The sequence below is a fragment of the Melozone crissalis genome, unplaced genomic scaffold (assembly GCF_028551555.1).
Source record: "Melozone crissalis strain CALT ecotype California unplaced genomic scaffold, PUWL_Pcris_2 ptg000081l_1, whole genome shotgun sequence".
Taxonomy (NCBI): Eukaryota; Metazoa; Chordata; class Aves; order Passeriformes; family Passerellidae; genus Melozone; species Melozone crissalis.
This window is the reverse complement of record NW_026535858.1, coordinates 15,411,288-15,435,087: the sequence shown is the minus strand read 5'-3', so window position 1 is coordinate 15,435,087 and position 23,800 is coordinate 15,411,288. Positions and strand designations below refer to the sequence as shown.

Below are 23,800 nucleotides of genomic sequence, written 5' to 3'. Positions count from 1 at the left end.
GCTTTTAAAATGCAATTTACATGAGAGGAGACAAAAGGATTTTGAACTCTTTAGCAAAAACCATCACAAGGAAAAAAAGTGACTGAAAAGAAATGACAGTAAATTGTATTACAGACAGCTAGCTGTTCAACAGGAACACTTTGGACTGTGATACACATCAAAATAAATCTAATTACCCCTAAAAATCAGAGAATCTGTAGGTTTACCTAAAAACCAGGAAATGAGCTTTTAATTGTTTTCACTGCAGACACAAACAAGAGACACTGATTAACTTACTGGGCTCAAGAGAGGTAATTATTTTGCAGCAGATGCATCTGTAAGAGCAATTCTGTGACAGCTCCAGATTTAATCTGTCTTTGTTTTATGAACAGCATCTGCACAAATTACTTTTTCCCTCAGATCTTAGGTTTTGAGGTGAACTCTGCTCAGACAGAATAAAAAAGTCAATTATAGCCCAGCACCAGGCTGATACTGATGCTAGAGACACATGCTGCAGACTGAGTCTAATGAAAAGCCCCTAGCTGAAAACAGAATTTAATTTCCTTTAAAAAAAACCACAAACACTCCCCAGTTTTGTAAAAATATTATGAAAAAAGATTAACAGATTACTGAGCACATATGAAAGGGAGGATATTTGAAAAGTTTCAGGAAAGAAGCTAAGAAGTATTTTAATAAAATATTCTCTTACAGCTAATGTGCTATTTCATTCTGCAATATTAACACAAGAGCAGAACATCTAGGTAACAATAATCTGAAAGACTCTAAACCCACAGACTTGAAAGAGTGTTCAGCAAGAGATGCCAACATCTCCATATTAACTTTCCCAATGTAATTTCTTAGATCACTGCTGACTAGAGCAAGGCATCAACTCTTTCAAGCATCCATCCCCACACCCCTCATCTGCAGGGTATTTAGAGTCTGGAGCTCTGTGTGTGAGATGCAAAGCTGTGTTTCGTGTCAGGTACAAACAGGCGACGTGTGTAGTTGTGAATGGGAAATGTGTGGACCCTGACAATGGCAGAGCTGTGAATTCTAATAATAACTGAGGAAAATAAAGCATGGAAAAAGGCCTTTGAACCTTTCTTTTGTTTGCAATTAACCTTAGTTGATTTAGGAGCATTGGAATTAAGCTGTTAAAGATGTTGCTTTTTGCTTGCATTTAGTCCATAAAAACCTCTGCAATAATAACCTTTTGAAGTATAATTTTAGAATATTGCTTGTATCATTGAAACTATAGCTTTGGAATATATATAAAGGAAACATGCTTATCTCATGCCTTATTGAAGCAGAGAAAAACAGCTTGAGAAAGGAAGATGAACATCAGCTCAAGGATGAATAGTTTCGACCAAGGGAAGCTGGACATCACTGTAATGAGATTTATAGTCTTTGCAATTAAAAGGTGGACAGACATCTGGGGAGCTGGACTTCACCAGATGGGATTCGTCTTTCTTCTTTCAGAAACTGGACCACCACCACCTGAGGATACTCCTTTTGGGATACATCCTGAGAAAAAGTAAATCACAATAGTGTATAGAACTGTGACGTAAAAATTGGGAATAGAAAGTGCTGATGAGTAAAAATTGGGAATAGAAAGTGCTGATGAGTAAAAATTGGGAATAGAAACTGCTGAGAAAGCTGATGAGTACCCCTATAAATACCTGTAACCCTCAACTATCGGTGTGCAGTTGGAGGGAAAACTTCCCCCACTGTACCCAACGTGCATTGTTCATACTTTACCATATTAATTAATAAATTGATTGCTGCTTGAATATTGGCCTAGTCAAGCTTCTTATTCATAACATGTGGAGACAGAAAAAATGCCTCAGGTTTTATTTATTCTAATGAATCCCCTGAATGAACTTTATCCCCTACATCAAGTGGATGGGCCCTGAGCAGTAGGATTTCAGGAGCTATCCAGGGTATGAAGCCATACAAACTGCAGCTCCTTTGGATGCACATGCTCTCCCCAAGAGAGCTCTTTGTACCAAGGTATAGCTAAGGTGTTCCAGGTGATTTACTGCACTGCCTTTGGCTTAGCTTTTTGCCTTTAAGCAGGACTTAACGTGCACCAGAGCACATTTTGAACAGTGACATGTTTTAAAGACTGCACTGAGCTTTGGGAATACTCACATGAATGTTAATGAGACCAGAGATGCTCACACAAACACTCACAGAGGGAGGACAAGGATGGTTTTGGGCAAAGTGTTATAGAAAAAGACAAACCAAGAGTTAAATCAGCATAGTCACTTCTGTCACTTCATTTGTCACTACAGCAAGAGCAATCAGAGATACTGTGGTGTCCTGAAGACAAGTAAAATCCACAGGAACACACTGGTCCCAGAAATAACTGTTTTCAAATTGGCAATCAACAGTGTTTTGCAAATGGAAAGCCCCAGACACATTACCAGATGTAACAGCTTCCAAAACAGCAGTGAAGCCTGATTGTTTTCTCATGCAATAATCAAGTGAGGCAACCAGATTGCTGCAGCAGCTAATAACTTACTGGCTGAGAAAAGCTACAGAGGTCTGCTTGAGTGGTGAGGAGAAAGGAGGGCCCAGCTATTGCCTGGCAGGGCTTCAAACAGCTTGGAAGGTTCAAGTAAATGCCTTCACTGAGGCTGCCAAACCAAAGAAACCCTCCTGTCTTCCCTCAAATTTGACCACCCCACTGTTTTGGGATCACTCTTGCCTTAATACCTGCTCCAGGATCCCGCAGGAACTGAGATGAGCAGGATCTTGAGGCACATAGAATTAAAGTATTTCTAAGGAGGTCAAATTTGGCTCTAGTTCCAATAGTACAGCCTGAAATAATGTGTTTATTTTCATGGCTTTGCTGCAAGAGCATCTGGCTCAGTTTGATCCCTACACACTCATTTAGCACCACTTTGGAAAGGCAAACTGGGGTTGTAGTCAATAGGTGAGAGACTCCTGGCAGATCCTCTCTGAAGGATTTCCTTCTGAAATCATATGAAGTGCTTAAACTGGTTTGTTTGTTTACTTGACAAAGAGGAGGATCAAGAGAGGGGAAACCATCAGTATAACCCCAGAAAGCACAGGCTTCCACACTTCAACACACATTTAGGTACTGGCATTTAGAAACAGCACACTGGCTTTGTTCTGTGATGGAGGAGAAGATTTTGGCAAACACAGGATGTAACAAAGCAGGTTGTTTGACTGAAGTATTTAAACCAGCCACATGCACTTTTTAAAGACAAATTATTGCCTGAGAGATACCACTAGGTTTTCTATCCCCTCAGTCCAACTCTTCAGCAGCTGTAGAGAAAGCAGTCAATCCATAATCAAAGGTCCATCTACAAATATTTCATTGCCAGGTACTGTTAATAAAAGAGAAGTCCTGAAGAATTTACATGATTGACTGTTTGACTGTTTTGTGCAGTATGTAGGAATAGCACAGGCAAACCCAGCATTTTGTTTTGTGCATGAAGAATCTCATTTGCCAAGAGCACACCATCACCCTCTTCCACCACATGGTCTAACTCACCCTGGGAGGTTTGCAGCTCACAGTTGATAATTATGGAGCATGATGCTTTCATTCTGAATATCACACCCAACTATCAATCTCATTTTTGCTTTAATCTTCTGCAAAAAAATGGTTCTTCAAAATAAAAAAAATCCCAGCTAGAGTGACATCAGAAATAAATCCCTGTGTCCATTAACTGTCAGCAGGTTGCTGAAAGCTAATAGCAATAGGTGATTTCTTAACAATGCAAATATATTTCCATTTATATTCCAAGATTTCTGGGCTTAAGAATCCTAATATTTCCTTCCATTCCATCCAAGCCAGGCATGAAACTCACTGGCACAAACTCAGTGTCTCAGCCACTGGAGCTAACTCCACTTCTGGAATGCTGTCACAGGCTCTGCAGATGATTCACACACACACAGATGCTATCAGGCAAGTGCCTCATACAAAATAATAATTAGCAGCTGTAACAAACACCCTACCACAAAGCACTGGTGCAGCACAAAATGGATCTTCTCAAGTTATTTTATTTTGCAACTTCTGCTACTTTCTTTATATTTTAATTGAGACTGCATCAGGAGAAAAATTAACCTAGAAATAACCTCATTAGACATCTAGAGAAGCAGCAATGTAGAACAATGTTAAATTCAGCTGGGATTGCAGATGGTAGCTCTGTAAATCAGATTCTGCTTCAATTCAGCTCTTCAGCACAATGTTCATCCTTTCAAGAAACTGCAACTGAATGGTAAGACATCATGAAACAGATCCCACCTGTGCTGCACCATGACCAGAAGTAGAGATGATGCATTTCTTTGCAATCTTAATAGGCAATAACTGCCTAAATAATTGAATTCAAAATAAGTTTGTATTATGAATAGTACAGAAGGACTTGGGCTAGGCTTTGGGTCAGCATATTAAGGATGAGTATTCCTTAGGTCTGTACAAATTACTGTAGTTTTGATTTATCTATCTATGGGTTATTAATTAATAAGGTAAAACATCACTGTAAAATTTACACATACACAAATACAACCTACACTGTGGACCCCCAAAAAATTTCTCCCCTCCTTCAACTCTGCCTTACCTGCTTCTCTAGTCCAACAATCCCCTTCTGCTCCTGATTCTGAGCATTTTGTCCAAGGATTTCTTTTCAATTAACAGTTCTTAAGAGATACAGTCTAGTGAAGGGAAGAGCTGTACCTATGACAGCATTTTCAGCTTTTCCACCTGCAGAAGAGGAATATTCTAGAAAAAGGAGAATGGAAGGAGGTACCAGGCAGGATTAGATCAGCTTCAAGTCTGGTATGTCCCCTCCACTTGTGGTCTGTTCTAGGTGGCAACCTCGTGGTGGGAATGTGTGGGTGTGACCTGACACTTGAAATTACACAGAGATTAACAAAACCCTTGAAACACCATCAGATGTTTTCAATAGCTCAGCAACATTTGTATCAGCAAGAACTACTGAGTGAGCTTGCTCTTATCACCAACATCAGTGCAAAGTCACCTTTATTTCACTGCTAAACTCTTTGCCTCAATGATTTCCTATTGCATTGAGTTTTAAAATCTAATTACCTGCTGTGTAAGAAGTGACTGATTCTGATTCTACTGCCTTTCCTTTTCATCCAACAGACACAGAACCAACGTACAGATTCCTGCTGAGATCATTACTGGTTTAAATTTAATTTTAAAAATAGAAAAAAGAAAATGTTTGCATCATTGAGACTAAAATACACATAAAAACAGACCACTGAGAGTACCAAAGCCTCCATTGATCTAGAAGGCATAACAGTATACCTGTCTGTTTTCCCAGGCTTAGTCTTTCTGGTTGTTTTTGTCTCCTATTTGCAGATTAAGAAACCAAAACACCTAACAAACAAACTAACTAAAAAAAACCCCAACAACAACAGCCACAAATAACACAAACACAAGACCCCAAAACGATTCCTGTCAGACACTGCAGCCTGCACAAAGCTGGGACCTCCTTTAGTACTGACATACATAATTTCATTACTCAGAGCTGTATAAAACAGTCTGTAGGCACTTATGGAAGGCAGGAATGCAAAGGGTTTACCTTCTTTACCTAAAGATAAAACAAACCCAAATAACTTCTGGGGTAAGATAGCCTGTCTGACACAGGCAGTGCTACATTTATAAAACACAGTGAACTTGTAAAACTCAAGCCCTCCCTTGCGTCCACCTGTACCCACAGTGAGCACAGAGCACAGCCAGAAATCCCTGGGCAGGCTGAAAGGAACAGCAAGCAGCACACAGCACAAAATATTATCATTTGCTTGCCAGTGCTTATTGCAGCAATAAATAACCAGCTGCCTGCCACCCTTCACAGAGAAACCCTTAGCATGGAGGCTTGCTGGAAAAGCAGCAGCACTGCTCAGACTGACAGCATTCCATCTGTCTGGGAGGAGATTTCACAGGCACAGAGATGTCCATGCATATGAGGCCCAGCTCCTATGGAATCTAAGAAGGAAGGGCAGTGGGGTGGGGGGTTATTAAACTCATGAAAAGAAGGAAGAAATCAGATGCAGGAGGGCTCCAGGACAAACCTTCATGTCCTGCAACCCACACTGATGCTGAATCACTAGGCTGTGTTGTTGTTTTGTTTCAAAAAATATTGTGGATGATGATGTGTGCTGTATTTTATGCTTGCAGTCTGCTACTAAGGGGGTATGACTCACTATTTTTTATGCTGCAACCTCATCAGTTGCACACCAGTGAGCTCAGTGAAGTAAACCAGAGAAAGAGAAGAAAAATGAGGCCTGAATTAAGACAGAGATCTAATTTAAAATCAGTGCCAGATGCCCCACAGGTAAGTGGTGATAGGAGTCTGAGCTGTGAGGCTTTAGGAACACTTCATCTGGGCTCAATCCATGTGGTGTGGCACAAGCCAGATGCTACAGAGGGGAAGAAAGGAAACATTGAGAGCAGCATGTGAATGTAAAGGCAGGGACCAAAAAACTGCACACAAATCCAGGGAAAATGGACCACAGTGACCCCCACAATCCTGGCATTAATCCAAGCCACGTCACTGCAGACAGAAAGGCCCTGCAGCCACAAGAGGGAAATGGCAGGCAGCGCTGCTCAGTCCTTCATCCTCAACCCAGCTATGGAGCATCCCCTGCAGCACTGCAGGCACTGCATCCACCCTGAGCACATGGAACAGAGGCATCCTGCCCACAGCCTCCTGCTCAGCTCACTCAAACCTGCCATGGCAAAATTGGGTAGGAGCAATCTGCATCCTTTCAGCAGCAAGCCTGCCCTCCACACTAAGCAGCATCCTGGGAGCACAGCTTCTCATTTAAACAACAGCAGTACAACTTTTCTGTTCTCCTCCCTGCCACTAGGCACAGAAGATTCCCTGAAATGTGTTTTTTCTGTTGCCAGTTCACAGCAGCTCCTACAGAAGCTTCAAATTCTGGGAATAAACTCAGAGGCAATAAGGGACCACAGCAATCAGGGCAGATGTATCTTGTTTTCTGTTGCTGCATTTTAACCACTGCCAGTACAGGGCCTTTTGGGTCCAATAAACTCCAGCTGATTCTTCTACCACACAGTCACAGGCTACATCTGAAAAAACATCTGAATAACTGAGAGCTAAATGTAAGGAAAGCTTGCCAGTGAAAATGAAAAAGTCAGACCATGCATATTTGACCACTGGTGCCCAAAATTAGGGTCCACCAGGGTGTTTTGTGTATCAGGACAGGTAAATCTGATAAATTAGCAGACAAAACCCCTGTGTTTAGAATCAGACCAGAAAAAAAAAAAAAAAAAAGTAGAAATCTTACTAATAGAGTTAAGAAAACAAGAGGTTTTAGAGAGACTTGAGGAGTGATATTTCTTATTAATGCATTGTGTATAAGCAGAACATCACAGTGCCCTCTAAACCACAAACACCACTCACAGCTGGACTGCAGGTGAGATGTCCCAGAACATGTGAACAAATGTGTGAAGCTCAGAGTTTGTTGGAAGCTCTGTACCCCCATTTACCTGGGCTCTCTGCCCCAACACAGCTGCTGCATTTCAGGCCAAGCTCAGAGTTTGTTGGAAGCTCTGTACCCCATTTACCTGGGCTCTCTGCCTCAGCACAGCTGCATTTCAGGCCAATGACACCGTTCTTCTGTTCCCCAGGTACTGATGCTAATGGGGGACCCCACAGCACTGTGTGCCAAAGAATATCCCAGAGGGCTGGCACAGGCTGGCCTCAACGTGGCATTCCAAGCCAATTTGCCCTTTTCTTCTGCCCCAGCCTGACATCCCCCATTATTTAAATTGCCGTTTTTGAAGCATTTTCACAGATCTTTACCACCCACAGATAAGTGACAGAGCTGAGACACCAAGGCAGGTTCTGCAGACAGCAGGGAAGGGCACTGCTGGTTTTACACAACGATGTTGGCACAGGCATTCCATCTTTTGCCACTTGCTGGCTGCTCAGCACTCAGCACTGACACCCAATGATCCTGGGTCATCCTTGCATCACCTGCACTACAATAAAACCATAATACCAAGCTGCAAAGAGCAACTCTGTTCTACAGGAAAGGAGCCAACATCTGGGGAGCCCCTCACAAAATTTAACATTGACAAAAAGATGCCATGAACACAAGTCCAGGTAACAGGAACAGCTACAGCCCTTTGCAGCTTTCCACAGTGATTTCAATTACTAAGGATTCATGGCATGTACTTTCCTTTCTCCCTGGGAAAAAATAAGGAATTTTGTGGAGGTGTTTCAGCTGTACAGAAGTTCTTGCCCTCCAAAGTAAACAGAACAATTCATGCACACATGAGAATGTTTCACAACTGTATTACTGCATTATTGAAGCACTTTGTTAGAAAAATGACTACCCTGGCTCACAGGCCTTAGGATTTGCTTTGTAGCTTCTCTTCTCCAGCTGTTAAGAAAAATTTGGAGTTTCATTGAAATTGTTTCCTACAAAAGATGCTTCTTTTTCTAAAAGCAGAAAGAAAAACAGAACAAGTCTGACTGGACACTCTACAGGAGGGTCTGCAGGAGCCACAGTCCAACCCCTTTGTATTCCCTCTGTGAACACCAATTCTCATTCCCATGAGTTCCCTCTCATTCTCCTCTCTGGTCCTTGTCCCTTGTGTAACTCTCATGTCCATCAATCTTGTAGCGAAAACTTCTTGCATGGTTTTAAAGCTAAAAACACAACATAAAGGTATTAGTTTTTTGGGTTTTTTTAAAGGAAACCAACCATTTTTTTCCACAGTAGTAACGTGAACTTCTCTGCCTTCCAACACTTCAAACACTGAGCACTGACTGTTCATAGATACACTGAAATCTGGTTCATATTATCCTTGTTTAGACACAAATTCTCCACTGCAGCAGGAAAGCAGGGGACATTCTCCCAGCACTCTGCACACTGCTTGGTGAAATGCTTTATGTACACCTGGACCCAACACAACACAAATATCAATAGTCACTTCTCAATGGTAAGAAGCATCTATGGAAGGTTATCTTGGAATTGAAGTTAACATGGTAACCCAAGGTGATGGGTAATGAGCTCACACACACATGCAGGATATTCTGTGCATCAATGGAGATGTCATTGCTCTCCATCCTCCCATACCCTTCCAGCCCCACAGTTACATCAGGGATTGTTCCTGAGCTTCAAGATAATGACAGAGGTAACAAAAACTTAGTGATTAAACAGCACAACCCCTTCTGCACAGGATTTCTGATCTCTCCCTCAACCTGACACTCTAATTTCCTCCTTCCCTTTGCTGCATCTTGTACTTTTATTCAACCCATATCTTTTCTATTGGCACTTCAGCACCTCTGCACAGAGCCACAATGATGCTAAAGGGAGCTGAGCTGGGCAGTGAAGCAGATGAGCATCTCTACGAGATCAGCCTGGGCTTCCAGATCTGATTGTGACAAGGAAATGGCTCAAGGCCAGCACCTGAGCAGAAGCAGGTGGTAAAAGCAGTCCCTGAGCAAGATTGCACAGATGAGTCTAAACAAGGCATTTATCTGTTTCAGAAAAGAATGGAACTTGAAGAATTTCCACTACAGCTTTGCACTAAAATAACTGTGCCATGAAATAAGAATCTCTGATCTGCCTGCCTGCAATAAGCCAGACCCCCTGGCTTGCAGCACTCAGTGGATCCCCTGCAGCCATGCACAGAAAAATGGAAGAGCAGCAAACCCAGTGTGTGAAACTGCAAGCACAGCCATTAGTGCACTCTGGAGTCATGCTCCTGAGGGACTGACAAGGAATGTTATCCATTTGCTGAAATGGAGTCCTGTGCCATGGCTCCCATGCTGGCCACCCAGTGCCACACAGCCCTGTTAACACAGTCTGTCCTTGGAAATTCTGGGGCCCAACCAGAGATGATTTACAGGCAAGTGTGTCTCAGATAGGAGCTCATGTGGTGGAGACAGCCATCCTGAGTGAATCCTTGTTTTACAGGGTGAGGATTCAGTAACCACTCTGCTGCCTCCAGCAGCCTCAGCTGAGTGCCAACATCCAGCATCCAGCTGCTCCAGGATAGACCCCCCTCCACTGCTGACTTCCAGGGCAAGGAACAGAGATCATTGCTTTGAAAAGCCTGAGCACGGCTGCAAAAGCAGCTTCAAGCACAGGAGAAACTTTGCACTACATATGTGATAAGCAAGTATTTGCAGAATGGGGAAGGCAAGGGAAGCACCCATACAGGAGGAAACCAAGCTTTTCAGACACATCTGCACTGTATTTTGCAGCTTCACAGAGCCAGTGACATCTGGCTTCCCAAAGACACCCCTATCCCAGCCTGATACCAGTCTGTGTCTTGGTCAGGAAGAATTCCTCAGGTTGTCTTTTACTAGCTTGGAAATTGTTCACTGTTCCCATAATATTTAATGGCATTATAGTGGTTGCAAATGATGGCTGCATTTTTTTTTATTCTCCTGTAAAACCCTTATTTAAACAGCTTCTGTTCCCAATTATAATTTTCCATCTCAAAGGACTCCACATCTGCACTTCAGAGGATGAAAAATGATTAATAAAGAATTTAACAAACTCTTGTCCATTCTTGCCCATTGTACAAACTCCTGACATTTATTTACAGGATTTAATTCTTTTTCATTTAAATGATTAATGCTCACAGGTAAGATAAAACAGCACTGGCCTGGTAAGATAAAACAACATTTGCACAAACATGTACAAAGCTGCCTCACAGCTACCTTAGGAACAATTACCATAATGACATTACTGCAGTCTGAATTGGATTAGGTCACAGCAAAGGACAAACACTGACAGCTGTGATGAGAGAAATAAAAGTCCAGGCTGGAATGACAATTTAGATAAAGGTAAGGAAGAAATGCCCCACTGGGACTCTGACAGCTTGGCAGAACAAGGTGATATTAAAAGCTCCCAGTCCCACCAGAGGGCAGACAGAGCTCTACACCCCTCACAGGTCCCACTGTCTGTCACTGAGGGTGTGGTGGTGTGACCCTGGCTGGATGCCCCCAAAGCCACACTCCCCTCCACAAGTGGACAGAGGTGAAGAAATACAGCAAAAGATTCCTGAGTTGAAATAAGGACAGGGAGAGATCACTCACTGAATACCATCGTGGCAGATTCAGCTTGGGGAAATTAGATTAATTATTACCAATCACATCCAGAGCAGGGTAACATGAAGCAAAACAAATTCTCCTTCCCAAGAGACAAACTCCCAAGCTCCCCTTCATGTAGAGAAATACAGAATCCAACCAGACAACTTCAGTGCAGGAGTACAACTCCCTGTCTCTGTTACTGAAGCATTTTCTCTGTAGTTGATTTCTAATTATTAAGGGTCTAATACAAGCTGTTCACTTTCATAGAACACAGAGGTACTCTGAAGCATTAAAATCCAAAAGGCAAGGAATGTGTCTCAGTTTTTTCCCTGATGTATGCATAGTGCTCTAATTCTCCTCAAAAAGGACCAGTTTTCTTCCTCAGACTGTGTAGAATAAAACTCTGCCTTTTTCTGTTCTAGGATTTACTTTTGGCTGGATGTTTTATGTAACACATCCCTGACAAATTAATTTACACAAGATCTAAGACCTACAGTGACCCAGTGGTTCCCAGTGCTTTCTTTTGTGTGTTGGGCAGTTTCCCTGTACTCCTTTTATGTCAGCTGGCATAAATTCCACCTTGCCTTTTCATCCAGTACTCAACACAAGTGGGCCACAAAGAGATGCTTGGAGGGTTGGTGATGCCAAACTCACCAGAGCCATGGAGTCACCCACTGAAGAACCTGTCCATAACTTCAGTGGAGCTGCAGAACTTCAAGTCCACTGCCCCACACCATCTATACAAAATTAAAAGTGTTGAAATGTTTTGCTTTTCTTTTTCCTCTTGGTAAGACTTGAGTCTAAGAAAAATCTAGCATTTTGGTCATACTTGAGAGTGCACTTGATTAAAAACCATCACTTAAAAAACCCTCGAAAGTTGTAAGCCTGCCAGGCTGGTGAAATCAGAAATGGGTAACATTGAGCACTAGAGGGCAGCAGAAAACAAACCAAAACCGGTAAATCCACAAATTCCCAAAACAGGGACTATGTTCTTCATCACAGCCAGGCAAGCACTGTGCTTAACCAATTTCAAACCAACACATTGGTTTAAAAAAACCCCAAATTCTATTGTTCCACGGTTAATAATAATTAGCTCTGTTTGAGACCACAGCTCAAACGGAAGTGGGTTAGCCTGCTAACTTCTGCAGTCAATGAAAACTTCCCATCACAAAGCACCTGTGAACAGCACCCCTCCCTTCACCTTCTAAGCAAACCAAAACCTAAAACATTCTCAGGTGATCGATATTTTTTAGGCAAAGGAGACTCTCAGATACTTTCTGTATCTGACCTGGAGTTCACTTATGAGCCCTTTCCAGCTCAGCTTTGGCTCAGTCTGAAAGCGATTTAAAACATCACACACCTTTTGGATTTATGAAGTTACACAAACCTCTTGAAGAGACTATATATAAAAGTGTTTAGCCCAACAAAAAATTAATTTTGGAAATTTGGCAACTTCTGGCAGCAGTGGCAGCTCAGACAGCCAAGCTGTAACTTCTATACCAAGCAATGAGTTCTGGGCTGAACTGAACCTCCCAGCACCACCAAGAGCCAGCCCTAAAAGAGCTGCTGATGTGACCAAACACACTCCTTTCATTTCCAGCCTCTACATCAACACTTGTGAACAATTCCCAGGCAGGAAAAGCAGAAGCCATGCTGGACTTCTTCAGCAAACACAAACCCACTTCTGCAAAACAGATGAAGTAACAGCTGACGGGCCAGAGGACATGGCAGAGAGTATTTAAGGTAGAGAGCATTTAGGGACAAGTCAGAACACATGCACCAACATCAGCACCACTCCTCAGTTGCTAATAAAAGACACAGCAACCCACCACAAAACTGGGCATGTAAATTCACTGGGAACCCCTGGAACCCCTGTGAATGCCAGGACACGTTGCAGAGCACTGGATCTTGGCTGCAGCTGTGCTGCTGCCAGGAAGAGGAGCTGTCCCCACTTCATCCACACAAATACTCACATGGCTGCCCAGAAAGCTGGGCCAGTTCCCTGAGCTGACTTCCCACTGTGTACCAGCACTAAGGATCAACCAGGAATAGTGAGCACAGCCAGGAGCAGCCTGGGACTCTCCTTGCACTACACAGGTCAGGGAAGCCCATGGAAAATAACTAAAGGTAAGCCTGGGCTCAAACTTGAAACAAACTGCAGGAACAAAAGTATCTTTGGAGAGGCAACTAAAGGTTGAACACCTCTTTAATTAATTTTGCTTTTTTAAAAAAAAGCCAGTCAGCATTTAGATATTTGCAGGTCTCTTCAAGCCTACAGGAAATTCTGTTATCCTTTCTCTCCTAACATCACCTCTCTTTTATTTTCTCTGCTCCTGTGACACACCATTTTCTTCCACTGGGTGACCCTGTCCACCCACCCATTTTAGAACACTGCTTTTCATCACAGAGAAAAAGCAATGAAGGCAGAGGCTACAGGACAAACAGGGAGGCCCATCTGCCCAAGATGACAAGCCCTAGGAAGGGCCAGGAAAGGAGATGGGACTGAGCTTTGCCCATGCCTCAGACAGGCAGTCTCCCAGGCATGATTCCACAGCTGAACTCTCAAAGGCTGCTTCCAAATTTAGGAGAATTTCTCCAGGGCTGCACTGGCAAATCCAGTTCTGCCTGACCACAGAGCATGGGCAGAGCCCAGAACCCTGTGCTCTACCAATTTGTAGAGCACACCTGTTGATTATTCTCTAGCACTTCCTTAGGTTGCAATTTTTCCATGTAAATAGTATTTTTCCACTGTCCCTGGTATTCTCTGGTCCAGTGCCCTGATTTAAGGCTTTCCCACACACACACTTGAGTGCTGCCTGCCAAGTAACAACTTTTGCTGGCAACTTTTCTTAATCCAGAGGAAGTGGTAAGGTCTTCCTGGTGTATTGAGCAATTGAGTGATGCAGATTAAAAAAATGATCAACAATTACATTTTTAAAAACTATCTTCCAGTATGGGATAAAAAAGTTGAAGAATACTGAAGTGTTTACTGATCCCATTTAATTTTCCATTATCACTTAGACACTTGAACTCACTGTGACAATAAGCTAAAGGTATGAATGCCTGTTGCAAGAGCAGAACCCTCACTTCCACACCAATCATAAAACCACTTACTTATAAACCATTTAAGAGATTTAGTAATCTTCCTACAGGACTACTGTTTTCTTGCCTGGGGATGCCTGCTTTCAGAAGGCCCTGTATTCCTGGCTAATGAGTACCTATCTTCTGCTATTAGAAGGGATGGAGCCTCTCTAGACTAATAAAACCTGTTCCTGGTGCCTCAGGCAGTAGGAATACCCCATGACCATTTCCACCCCCTGAGGCATGGATGGTGTGGTGCTTCAGTCAGTCTCAGTCCAGTTCATGTGGCAGATGGCAGAAAACACAGCCTGTCCTGTCAGTCTGTTTCATTCCTCAGGAAGCTGCCACATTCCCAGAGGCCTATGGGCCTTTTGGAAATGCTTTTGAATCACCAGGGAAGATCCTCATCCATCCTGCCCAAGTCCCAATCCCTTGGTCATCCTGTGGGGGTGCAACCCACAGCCACTCCCACTCTTCCCACTTACACAACGCCACAGCAGCAGCTCTCAATGCCTCGTGACAAAACAAACATGGGAGCTTCCTTTCCCAGGATACATTTGACAGAACTTGTTTTTCCAAGAATATCTGACATGGACAGACTGTTTCTAAAACCATCTTCCTGTCTCTTCTGCCACAGTGACCAAACTCAACGGGCTGGAACACTGAAGTTGCATCAACAGAGAGAGTTGAGGTGGGTATGTATATTGGTTTGATGTTTTGTGAGGAGAAAAGAACCAAGGTGTTCATAGCATGAATGGTTATCCTGTGACACTTGGATGATTTCACTCCAGGAGCACAGGGAGCCTCCCACAGTTATTGCTAAGGGGTTTCAGTTGTGAGCAGTCTCCACAACAAGCAATGAAGAGGAGGGTTCATGGGGCTCATCTGCCCTCCTCAGCACACCTGGAATCCACATGGCACAGGGGGTGTTGGGGACAGCCAGGATGTGGCCTCAGCATACCCTGGTGCTGAGCTTCAGCTGCCTGCTCCACACAGCCCCACAAACACCTCCCCAGCACCGTCATTTCCACATGTGCTGCTCCCACCAAGCCTCAGACACTCCTGGGGCTGCCAAGTGGTCATGCAGTTATTCCATGAGTCCCATCCAACACAGCAATCAGGGCCAGCTGCCCTGAACCACAACAAATGGTGTTTGAGCAACACATCCCAGGAACTGCCTCACAGCCCCCAGGATTGCCTCATACCTTCCACACAGGCCTTGTGAAACCTGAGCAGACAAATGCCTTCCAGCCTGTCTCACTACCAGAGCAGCTTCTCCATGCTCCTCTCCCATGACAGTGGAAAAGGCTGGCTCAGGACATTCCTTACAGTGCTGGTCACTACTCTTAGACACAAAAACAAAGCAAAACCTCAAAACAGACATGCTATTGCTCCAGTGCAACAAGGATCATGGAATGTGATACGTGTTGTGGTTTAAAGCAGAGGTTAACAGCAGAAGATTCCCATCATTATTAAGATAAGACATGTGATCTCCTGGTCTGTGTGAAAAACCAAAGCAAGGCTTGGTCTCTGCTGTTGGCAGATTCCATTACAGCTCTGGATGTCTCACACCTAGAGCTGAAGGCAACTGCACAGACAACCAGTCAGCATCAGCTGAGAAAGGTCAGTTGGTAGATCCCACTGCTCACCTGCCTGGCACATGTGCCATTCCCACTGCAAGAAACTCCCCTGTTGAATTTCAAGCTAATTTCTTGGAAACAGGCCATAGAAAACCACTTCAGAGTAAGAAGAGGAGCCAAATCCTACTTTTACACTACTTAAAGATTCAAAAAGCAACAAGAAATGTTGTCGGTGACATTTCAACCACTCTGGTGTCTTGACAAATCCTCTCCACTCATTTGTTGACCAGAACTTATTTTCCCCCCAATATTAAACATAATCACTAGAACCTTCATTCCAGCCAGCATGCATGCACGGCAAGAAGTGCCACTGGGCCAGCACATTTTGATCTCACATTTCTTGCCAGCTGTCCCTTACCTTCTCAGATAAACAATTTATACCATTACTTCTAAGAATCTGGAGTAGTGGCTGACCTAAAATGCTACTTCTGCAGAAGCCAGTCCTTTTTCAGGTGAGGAGCAGAACTGAAGCAGTCCTCACCACACTATTGTCATTAGCACAAGCAAAGACTCAGTTATGATTATTATTAAAGTAATGGGGTGATGAGGCCATATCCTAAGCACGTGGTGAGCACATGAAAAACACAGGGAAAAGCTGAAAAACTCTTCCTACTGACTGTGGTAATTTGTGACAGTGTTTACTCCTGATGTCTGGAGGACATGTTAGCTGTCCTTCTGAGAACACATTAAACATGTAGAATATTGCAGAACATTAGCAGCTGACAGCATCCTCTGAGCTCCTCTCCTGTGTCCCACCAACCCACAGTTCCCACTGTTTGTGTCCAGCTGGAGCTCTGCTAAAATTGTGGTTTATGACAGGCAGGTGCACCAGTATGAGACTGCAGTGAGTCAGTCAAGCAGCACACTGCCCACACAGCTGAAGCACTGGCTAAAGAAAGAGCATGTGGAGAGGCAGAAGCTGTTACCTGTGGGTGGAGAGGGAAAAACATCCCCAGAAGGATAAAGCTCCTGGCTGTTCTCAGAGCTGTGTGGAGGCAGAAAGTGCTCTGCCAGGTCACAGACAGAGGGGAGGTCCAACATGCTGCTCTCTGAGGTGTGACTGGGTGACATCTCCTTCTCTTCCATGGTCCCACTGCAGACAGAAATGAGACTCAGCTGGGTTTGTAGAGCATGAAAACCTAAGCAGAAGTCAGCACAAATAATTTGGCATTTTTGTACTGCTTTATGAGCTGACAGGAGCTGCTCTAGTCTAATCATACTTCAATTAAGAAAATAAAAACAAATTTAAAGATGTAAAGAAGGAACAGCAAGCCCCATAGATAACAGCTCTCAGCCTTAAGTAGGATAACTAGGAGACCATGATAAATCTGGCTTTCCTAGAGGCTTCCCAGAAGTACATCCTCAGGCCCCAAAACTAGGAAGCCATGGGGCATATTCCCCTCAGGGTGTCCTCTGTGTGCCATTTAAAAGGAAACACATTCTACAAGGTCCCTTTCCACTGATGCTGCTACAACTCTCAGGTTAAACCAACCCCTCCTGGCTTATGTTCAGTAGCAGAAAGAAAAAGCATCTTACAACTTGGCAGCCTCAGTCTCACAGGGATGGCAAAGACTTCCTGGCATGGAGACACCAGGGCAGCTGTGTTAGATAATTGGTGCTCAGCACTTTGGAAAGCTTTGGTTGAAGCATCCCCTCATCCCAACACCTTTTTATCAAGCTTCCTCAACCAGTCCACCAGCACACAGGGAAGAACACACAGCAAGACAGGGCAGGTGCCACCCAGCTCCACACCAAGAGTTACAGTGGATGGGCAACTCCTTTGGAGAGGAGGGATCTAAAATGTTAAAGTCACATGAGAGTCTGGGGCAGAAGAGCAGTGAAGTGAGGAAAACTTGGTGGGATAAGAGTGACAAGACACAGGATCCAGATCTGGTGGTCAGGCAATGGCCTGTGGCCCTGCAGGCTTACATTTATCTTCTTTTTTTTAAAATGAAGACAAATTCTTGTTTTGGGGGTATCATCAGTAAGGAATGTGACAGCCACAGTGGGCAAGGAAATCCCCAGAATGCATTAGTACTGAAAAATAAATACCTCCAGGCAGATTTTTTAAAAAGTAACAGAATTCCTTAGGTGCTTCTGTGCTGAGTAAACTTGTATCCAAGATACACCTCTGACCTTTGCAAAATGCTGGCTAACTCACTGATGAAGAGAGGGGAGATGATGGCTGTGATACCAGAGAAGACCAGCTGCCTTGCCTTGGAGGGAAAAGGTCTGTGCACCCATAGAAAGATTCCAGGAAAAAGGCAGTGGAAGGTTAAAAACAAAACAAACACACAAACAAACAAATACACAACCATCTTCCCCCACCAGAAGGAAACTTCTCCTCTACTGCTCTTCATGCACCAAAATATAAATGATTTGTGCATAAGGAACACAGAGAAGGAAAAACTTTCCTCAAATATTCTGTTTATGATGTGTGCTATTTTAAAGTAGAATGGTATTTTAAAGAACTAAACTACCTATACCCTTCACTGGTCTGGAAAACCCCCAAAAACACACACCACAAGCCCAATGAATTCTATCCCTCCAAGGGACAGAATGGCAAATGGCAAATTACAGCAACAGGAGCTGCTGGTGTGACACCACAGCAGCTTAAGGCTGTCACTGATGGCAGCTGCAGCAGCCCTGCAAGTCTCTGCCAGCTGCCTGTGCTGCTCCCTTTCCTTGGCTTGCAACAACAGGACTAATAACAACATGTGCAACCATGCTTTGATCAGGCTTAGACAGAACAAAGCAATATTAAAAAATAATAGTTTTCCTTTGGATTAGCTCTCTCTAGTCCTTCTAAGGCAGGTACAAGGCAGTCCTACCCCCAAAGCTGATGGTGAGACCACAACTCATGGTGTTTGTGACAAAAGGCTCAGCCTTGGGCCTTCAGACAAATGAAGGAGATTCACTAATTCCTCTGTGCCATACCTGGTAAGAGAGAGCACTGATGTGCAAACAGTCCCTCTGGACAAAGTCCAGGAGCAAACAGTCTGTTGCTGCTTCAGGATTCCCTTATTCTTCCTTCATGGTCTGTCAGCCCCAGACTGCTGGAACAAAACAAACAGGTCAGTCAGATGTTTTGGGCCAGCTGATCTGGCAGATGGACAGGGTGACCTTTCAAAGTGCACATGCTAGCCAATGTCAACAGCCAGTCATCACATATGCCACTGTTTCTTGGGTCTGGTTCAGAGGAAAAGTTTCTTCTAGGAATCAGAAAGAGTACATCTAGTTATGCCCTTGAACGTCTCAACAACAGTGGAAACCTCCAGGAAAGGGACTGGCACATCCTAGAAGTAAAGACAAGATTTACTTTACAAGAAGCTGCCAGATGGGCTGTTTGTTCAAAACCCATCAAGCAGAGAAGCAAGGAATAGCTGGCAACCTTCCCTGCCTCCTGTGGAGAGCAGGTATTTCCCCAACAGGTTTATCTAGGGGTGTCTTGAAGTCAGCAGCCTGTTTTGTCAAACCTCAACCAGGAAATGTGTTTTAAGAGGGCCACAAAACCCACCCAACACAGCGTCACAAGACGCAAATCCTGTTTCCTTTGCCATTACCTGGGTTATTTTCAGTGAGCAACCAGGACAGGCATACCTCCAGGCAGGAACTGGATGTTTTTCTGGGCCACCCTCACCAATGGCACCGCACAGACACCAGGAATGTCCCAAAGGCCCGTCCTGCACAGGCTTGCCCGGCTGGCAGCATTGCTGCACAATGTGATGGATACAGCAGGACGTTAAGCACCGGCCTTACCAGCTGCCCTGCTCAGCAGGTGAGGGTGTTCTCTTCCTCCCGGCCTCGTTTCTTTCCCTTTTCCTTCAGGCAATATTCAGGAGTTATTTCAAAACCCCCTCCCCTGGCAGTGAAGCGCATCAGGAGTGACACAGGGCATGGTGCGAGCCCGGAGAATGGCGCGGGCCAAAACCCGAGCACCCCGCGGCCCGGCCACGGCTGCTGCGCCACCTCCTGAGGGGAAATGCCACCGCAGCAGCCCGAGGGCAGCCACAGCTCGGGGGAGGAGGGAGTGGAAACACGGGGAAAGCCAAAAGCGCGGCAGGGCTGCCCGGGCCGGGCCGCACTCGCACAGCCGCGCCTCGGGCCCTCCACACGCTGCTGCCGGGCCAGCGAGGGCCCTCCCGCCCCGAGGCCGCCGAAGGCCGAGGGGAAGCGGGCAGAAGCCTCACGGCTGGGGGTAGGTATGACCGGAGAGCCCTGAGCTCAGCGTTACTGGGCTAGGAGGGCCAGCGCTATAAGGAAGCCGAGCAGCGGCGGCAGCGGCCCCTCCGTAAGGCGCCCAGAGCGGCTGCGCAGGCCCGGCCCGCCCCCGCGGGGCTGCGGGTGGGAAGGGGGCGGGTGGATTTCAAAATGTTCCCAGCCGGGTTTTCCTCGCTAGGCGTTTACCTCGGGTTTATCTCTCTGCATTCAGACGGGAGGGGTTTTGGCGGGCTCAGGCAGTGGCGCTGTCCCGTTCCTGGTACACCGGATGCTCAGCGCTTGGTCGCTGTGCACCGCCGCCCTGCAGAGACGCAGCCTGGCCGGGCCCTGAGCAGCGATGAGCGCGGCGCTGCAGGGTGCAGATATCATAGCCTGGGCTGAGAAAAAACCAGCACAATTCCCACGCGGAACACAAGCTGCCAGCCTTCCTCCGAAGGCCTGCGGAGCTCACGGAGGAGATGTGCACCGAGGACTCCATGTGCTCCCACTGGGAGTTTCAGCAGGCGGCGGAGCAGAAGCTTCGCAAACCCCGCTGGGCAGCGGGACACAAACCACGCTCAGTTTGGGGCATCCCATGGCTTCGGCACCTGGCACGGTCGGTGTGTGCTGCCACTGCCACAGCAGGCGTGGTGACAAGGACATTTACGGGGCACCGACACAGATTTCCTGAGTCTCTAGCAGGGCTGCAGGGAGCATCGCGGACAAGCGCTGGATCCTCCTCCAGCACAGAGCACACGGCGCAGGGCACAGCCGGACATGCCGGGGCGGAGGTCAGGGATCCACCCTGCCACCGTCCGGGCAGGCAGGCGGGAAGGAAAGCTGCCGGCCCACCTGCCGGCAACGAGTGCTGCCAGGGGAGAGCTGCCTGGGCTCTTGGCACGCCTGCTGTGACAGAGACTGGGAAGGACCTGTGAGTTTTTTCCAAGAGCCTTTGGACTTCAGAGTTACTGAGAGCAAACTGATGTGTTTAGGAGGAAGTCACTAAAAGGAGGGGAAATCCACGGCTGCCAAGAGGGCTTTGTTTTCCTTGCAGGCTTGAGCTGGGAAAGGTCTCCACAGGGAGAGCCTTTGGATCTGTGTTTCAGGCACAGCAGTGACTCTGCCTGCCCTTACAGTGCCTCTCTGCCCAGGCCTGGGCGTTTGGGGTCACTGCTCAAGTGGAGATGCAAACCTGGCTACACCCTGGGCTGTAGCTGACCCTGGGCCCTGCTCTAGTGCTAGGCTACCTCTTGCCAGTTGTATCTGTCCCCAGGAACTACCCCTCCCTCTGTGGGGGCATTCTGTGACCTGGAAGGCAGCACCCCAGCCCTTCATTTCCTTGCAGGGATTAGAGCTGGAGCTGAGCTGAGGAATTCAAAACATCAGCAGATCTGCTTTATGTAGCTCTGGGAGCACATGCAATATTACAGCATGCAGAAAACAGCCATCTCTGTGATTTCACCCCATTGGATCATGCCAGGTCTCTGCCACTAGAAAAGCTCTGGCAGTGGGGAACACCACTGGCTCCTGGAAAAGCAAGGAGCTCCAGCAAACAGAACTGCCAAGGAAGCTGTAGTACTCATTAACAAACCTACACAGCTTACCAGTTTCTCTTTGTCATACTGGGTGGGCAGCCAAATCTTTGAACTTCATTTCCCTCCTCTCCCTCACCAGAATGAGGAGCTCCTGCAGTGCTGGCACCGCCACCGTCATAGTCTACACATTGAAATCTTGATTCCTTATGAACTGTGTTATCAGCAAGAAGATAAAGTTTGCCTGTAGTATTTAGGGCAAGTCTCTAAGTGTGTACTACGCTCCCCTTTATCAGCCTCTTGTTGTTAGCACATGATAAAACTCCACCAGCAGTCGTGTCTGAAGCTGGTTAAAATAGAAGGTACATGAGAGCCAGGAAACTCAGAATTAAACCCCACACTTGACATTTAGCAAAGATCAGACTACTGAGAGTCAGCTGGGGAAAAGGAAATGTGTTTTCTGACTATTGCAGCTCTGTCACAATCAGATTTTTCAGTGCTGACAGTCTCAGGGCCAGATGGTACAAGCTGTGCAGTTCCATATCATTGAAGATAATGTGTACCTGCCAACTTACCATCTTAAATACTTAATACATAACATGAAGAAAAAGAGTCTGTCTTCACAAACAGCAGAACTTGCACATTCATGTCTTTTCAGTTCTTTCCCACTGTCACACCACAGGGGAGCCTGCCTACTTCCTTCTTTCTTATATGAGAGCTCAGAGTTAATTTAGTGCCTCAAAGCAGAGTAACAGCTGAATTAATAGAAGCTAATCCAGGAAGTGGGCTGAAGAGATGCTAAGGAGATGTGAACAAGGTTGATCCTTACACAATTGAATGTACAAAGATTATTCTGTTGATTAACAGAAATGATTTAACCAAAGTTTGTAGTCTATACTTCAGTGTTTTGGGTTCACTCCTCACCATGAACTAGCCCGTTGTTCTCAGAACTAAAAGCAAGAAAAAAATACCAGTAAATTTAAATGTATTAATTGCATGCATTTCCTTCTCAGCTCAAGACACTGTTACTAAAACAGATGGAGTATCAGGCTCCATCCCAGTTTCCATTCTGTAGCTTTCCCCAAGCACTGCAGACAGTGTTTTAGTGGCCTTTGCTCTGGAAAATCCTGTTGTGGTTACCCTAGGAATGAGTGTTCAGGCCAGTGTCAGTGAGAAACAGTTCTTCAAACCCATGAGATGAGAAACAGCAACTGGCAGCTCATCTCCACTCCTTCCAAGCCAGTGAGGCTTGCTGACAGCACTGCAAGCAGCAAAAAGCAGAGGAAGGCTGTAAGAAAGGCTTTTTCACCAGTCCACTATCCCATAAAATGTAAGACACCTGGCATTCTCAAGTCACTTTTTGTGTGATCATCATGCCTTCACCTAGAGCTGTGTCCTTTGTGTGCACACCACAGTGCAGCACTGAGAGTGCAGCTCAGCTGCAGAGGCAAAAGACATTAAAAGCTCTGTTATCCATCCTGATTCCTACCAAGGCCACAGCAGGGTTAGCATACTTCTGGGAAAATCCTTGCTTACCTTGGAAAAAGAAAATAGCTTGGTTACTCTAAAGCTCATTGATTTTTCCATCTGTGTTAGTTGATCAGATGAAGAGTATTATAGTCCCTCCAAATTTGTCAAAGTTTTCAGGCCCTCAGGCCCACATAAAAAGACATTGTGTGTTTCGTGTTCTGCCACGTCAAAGGCAATCACTCAAAGCAGCAGAGCTCCCTCTGAAGGGTCAGTTCCACTTAAACTGAAATACCCCTCCCGGCCATTGCTATCTCCAAGCAGTGGTAACTGCAGGGCTAATGCCTTTCAGAGTTTCCACTGAGCTATCACAGAGAACTGATTGTTGACTCAGGTTCCTGGTTAACTCTAGGGTTAACATGTAAGCTATTTTACCTGTATTTCTAATTTGTAAGTTAATCTACCTGTCTTTCTCACCCAGTCAAGCAGGCATCTCCCAAGTTCCTCCAACCTCATAAGCTCTATTCTGGTAACTTCTCTTCAAGACAGGTGAAGTTTATGAGCAGCAAGCAGTCACCTGCATTACAAAAAGTGGGTCAGCCAAGCAATCATAAATATTCTTGGCCTGCTCTTCCCTGGCCATGGACAAAAAATGCTTTTTGTTTCCTCCTTCAGTAAAAGAGGTGTAAGCCTTTTGCATGCCGCAGTGAACACCCTGAGGTACAGGAAGTTTCAAAGACCAAATGTTATTTTCTGCTGTACCACGTGCCAATAAATTGACTTCTATTTATTTTTCTTTTTTTTATGAATCCCTTGTTGTGGCTGTGAC

At 45.3% G+C, this 23,800-nt stretch overlaps 1 protein-coding gene across 2 annotated transcripts in view; it reads right to left on the bottom strand.

Moving 5' to 3' along the window:
• The window catches only part of SHLD1 (shieldin complex subunit 1), a 33,415-nt gene extending 13,751 nt beyond the window's left edge, over positions 1-19,664 (bottom strand). The window contains exons 1-3 of one of the 2 annotated variants that reach the window (XM_054290443.1): positions 19,532-19,664; positions 18,710-18,828; positions 16,699-16,865 (exon numbers count right to left, since the gene is read on the bottom strand). In XM_054290443.1, coding sequence (XP_054146418.1) covers positions 16,699-16,858 — 160 coding nt within the window. In that variant the 5' untranslated portion in view covers positions 16,859-16,865; positions 18,710-18,828; positions 19,532-19,664. The remainder of the gene's footprint in view (positions 1-16,698; positions 16,866-18,709; positions 18,829-19,531) is intronic. The other variant, XM_054290445.1, reaches the window with a different exon arrangement.
• Between the last annotated feature and the right edge of the window lie 4,136 nt (positions 19,665-23,800).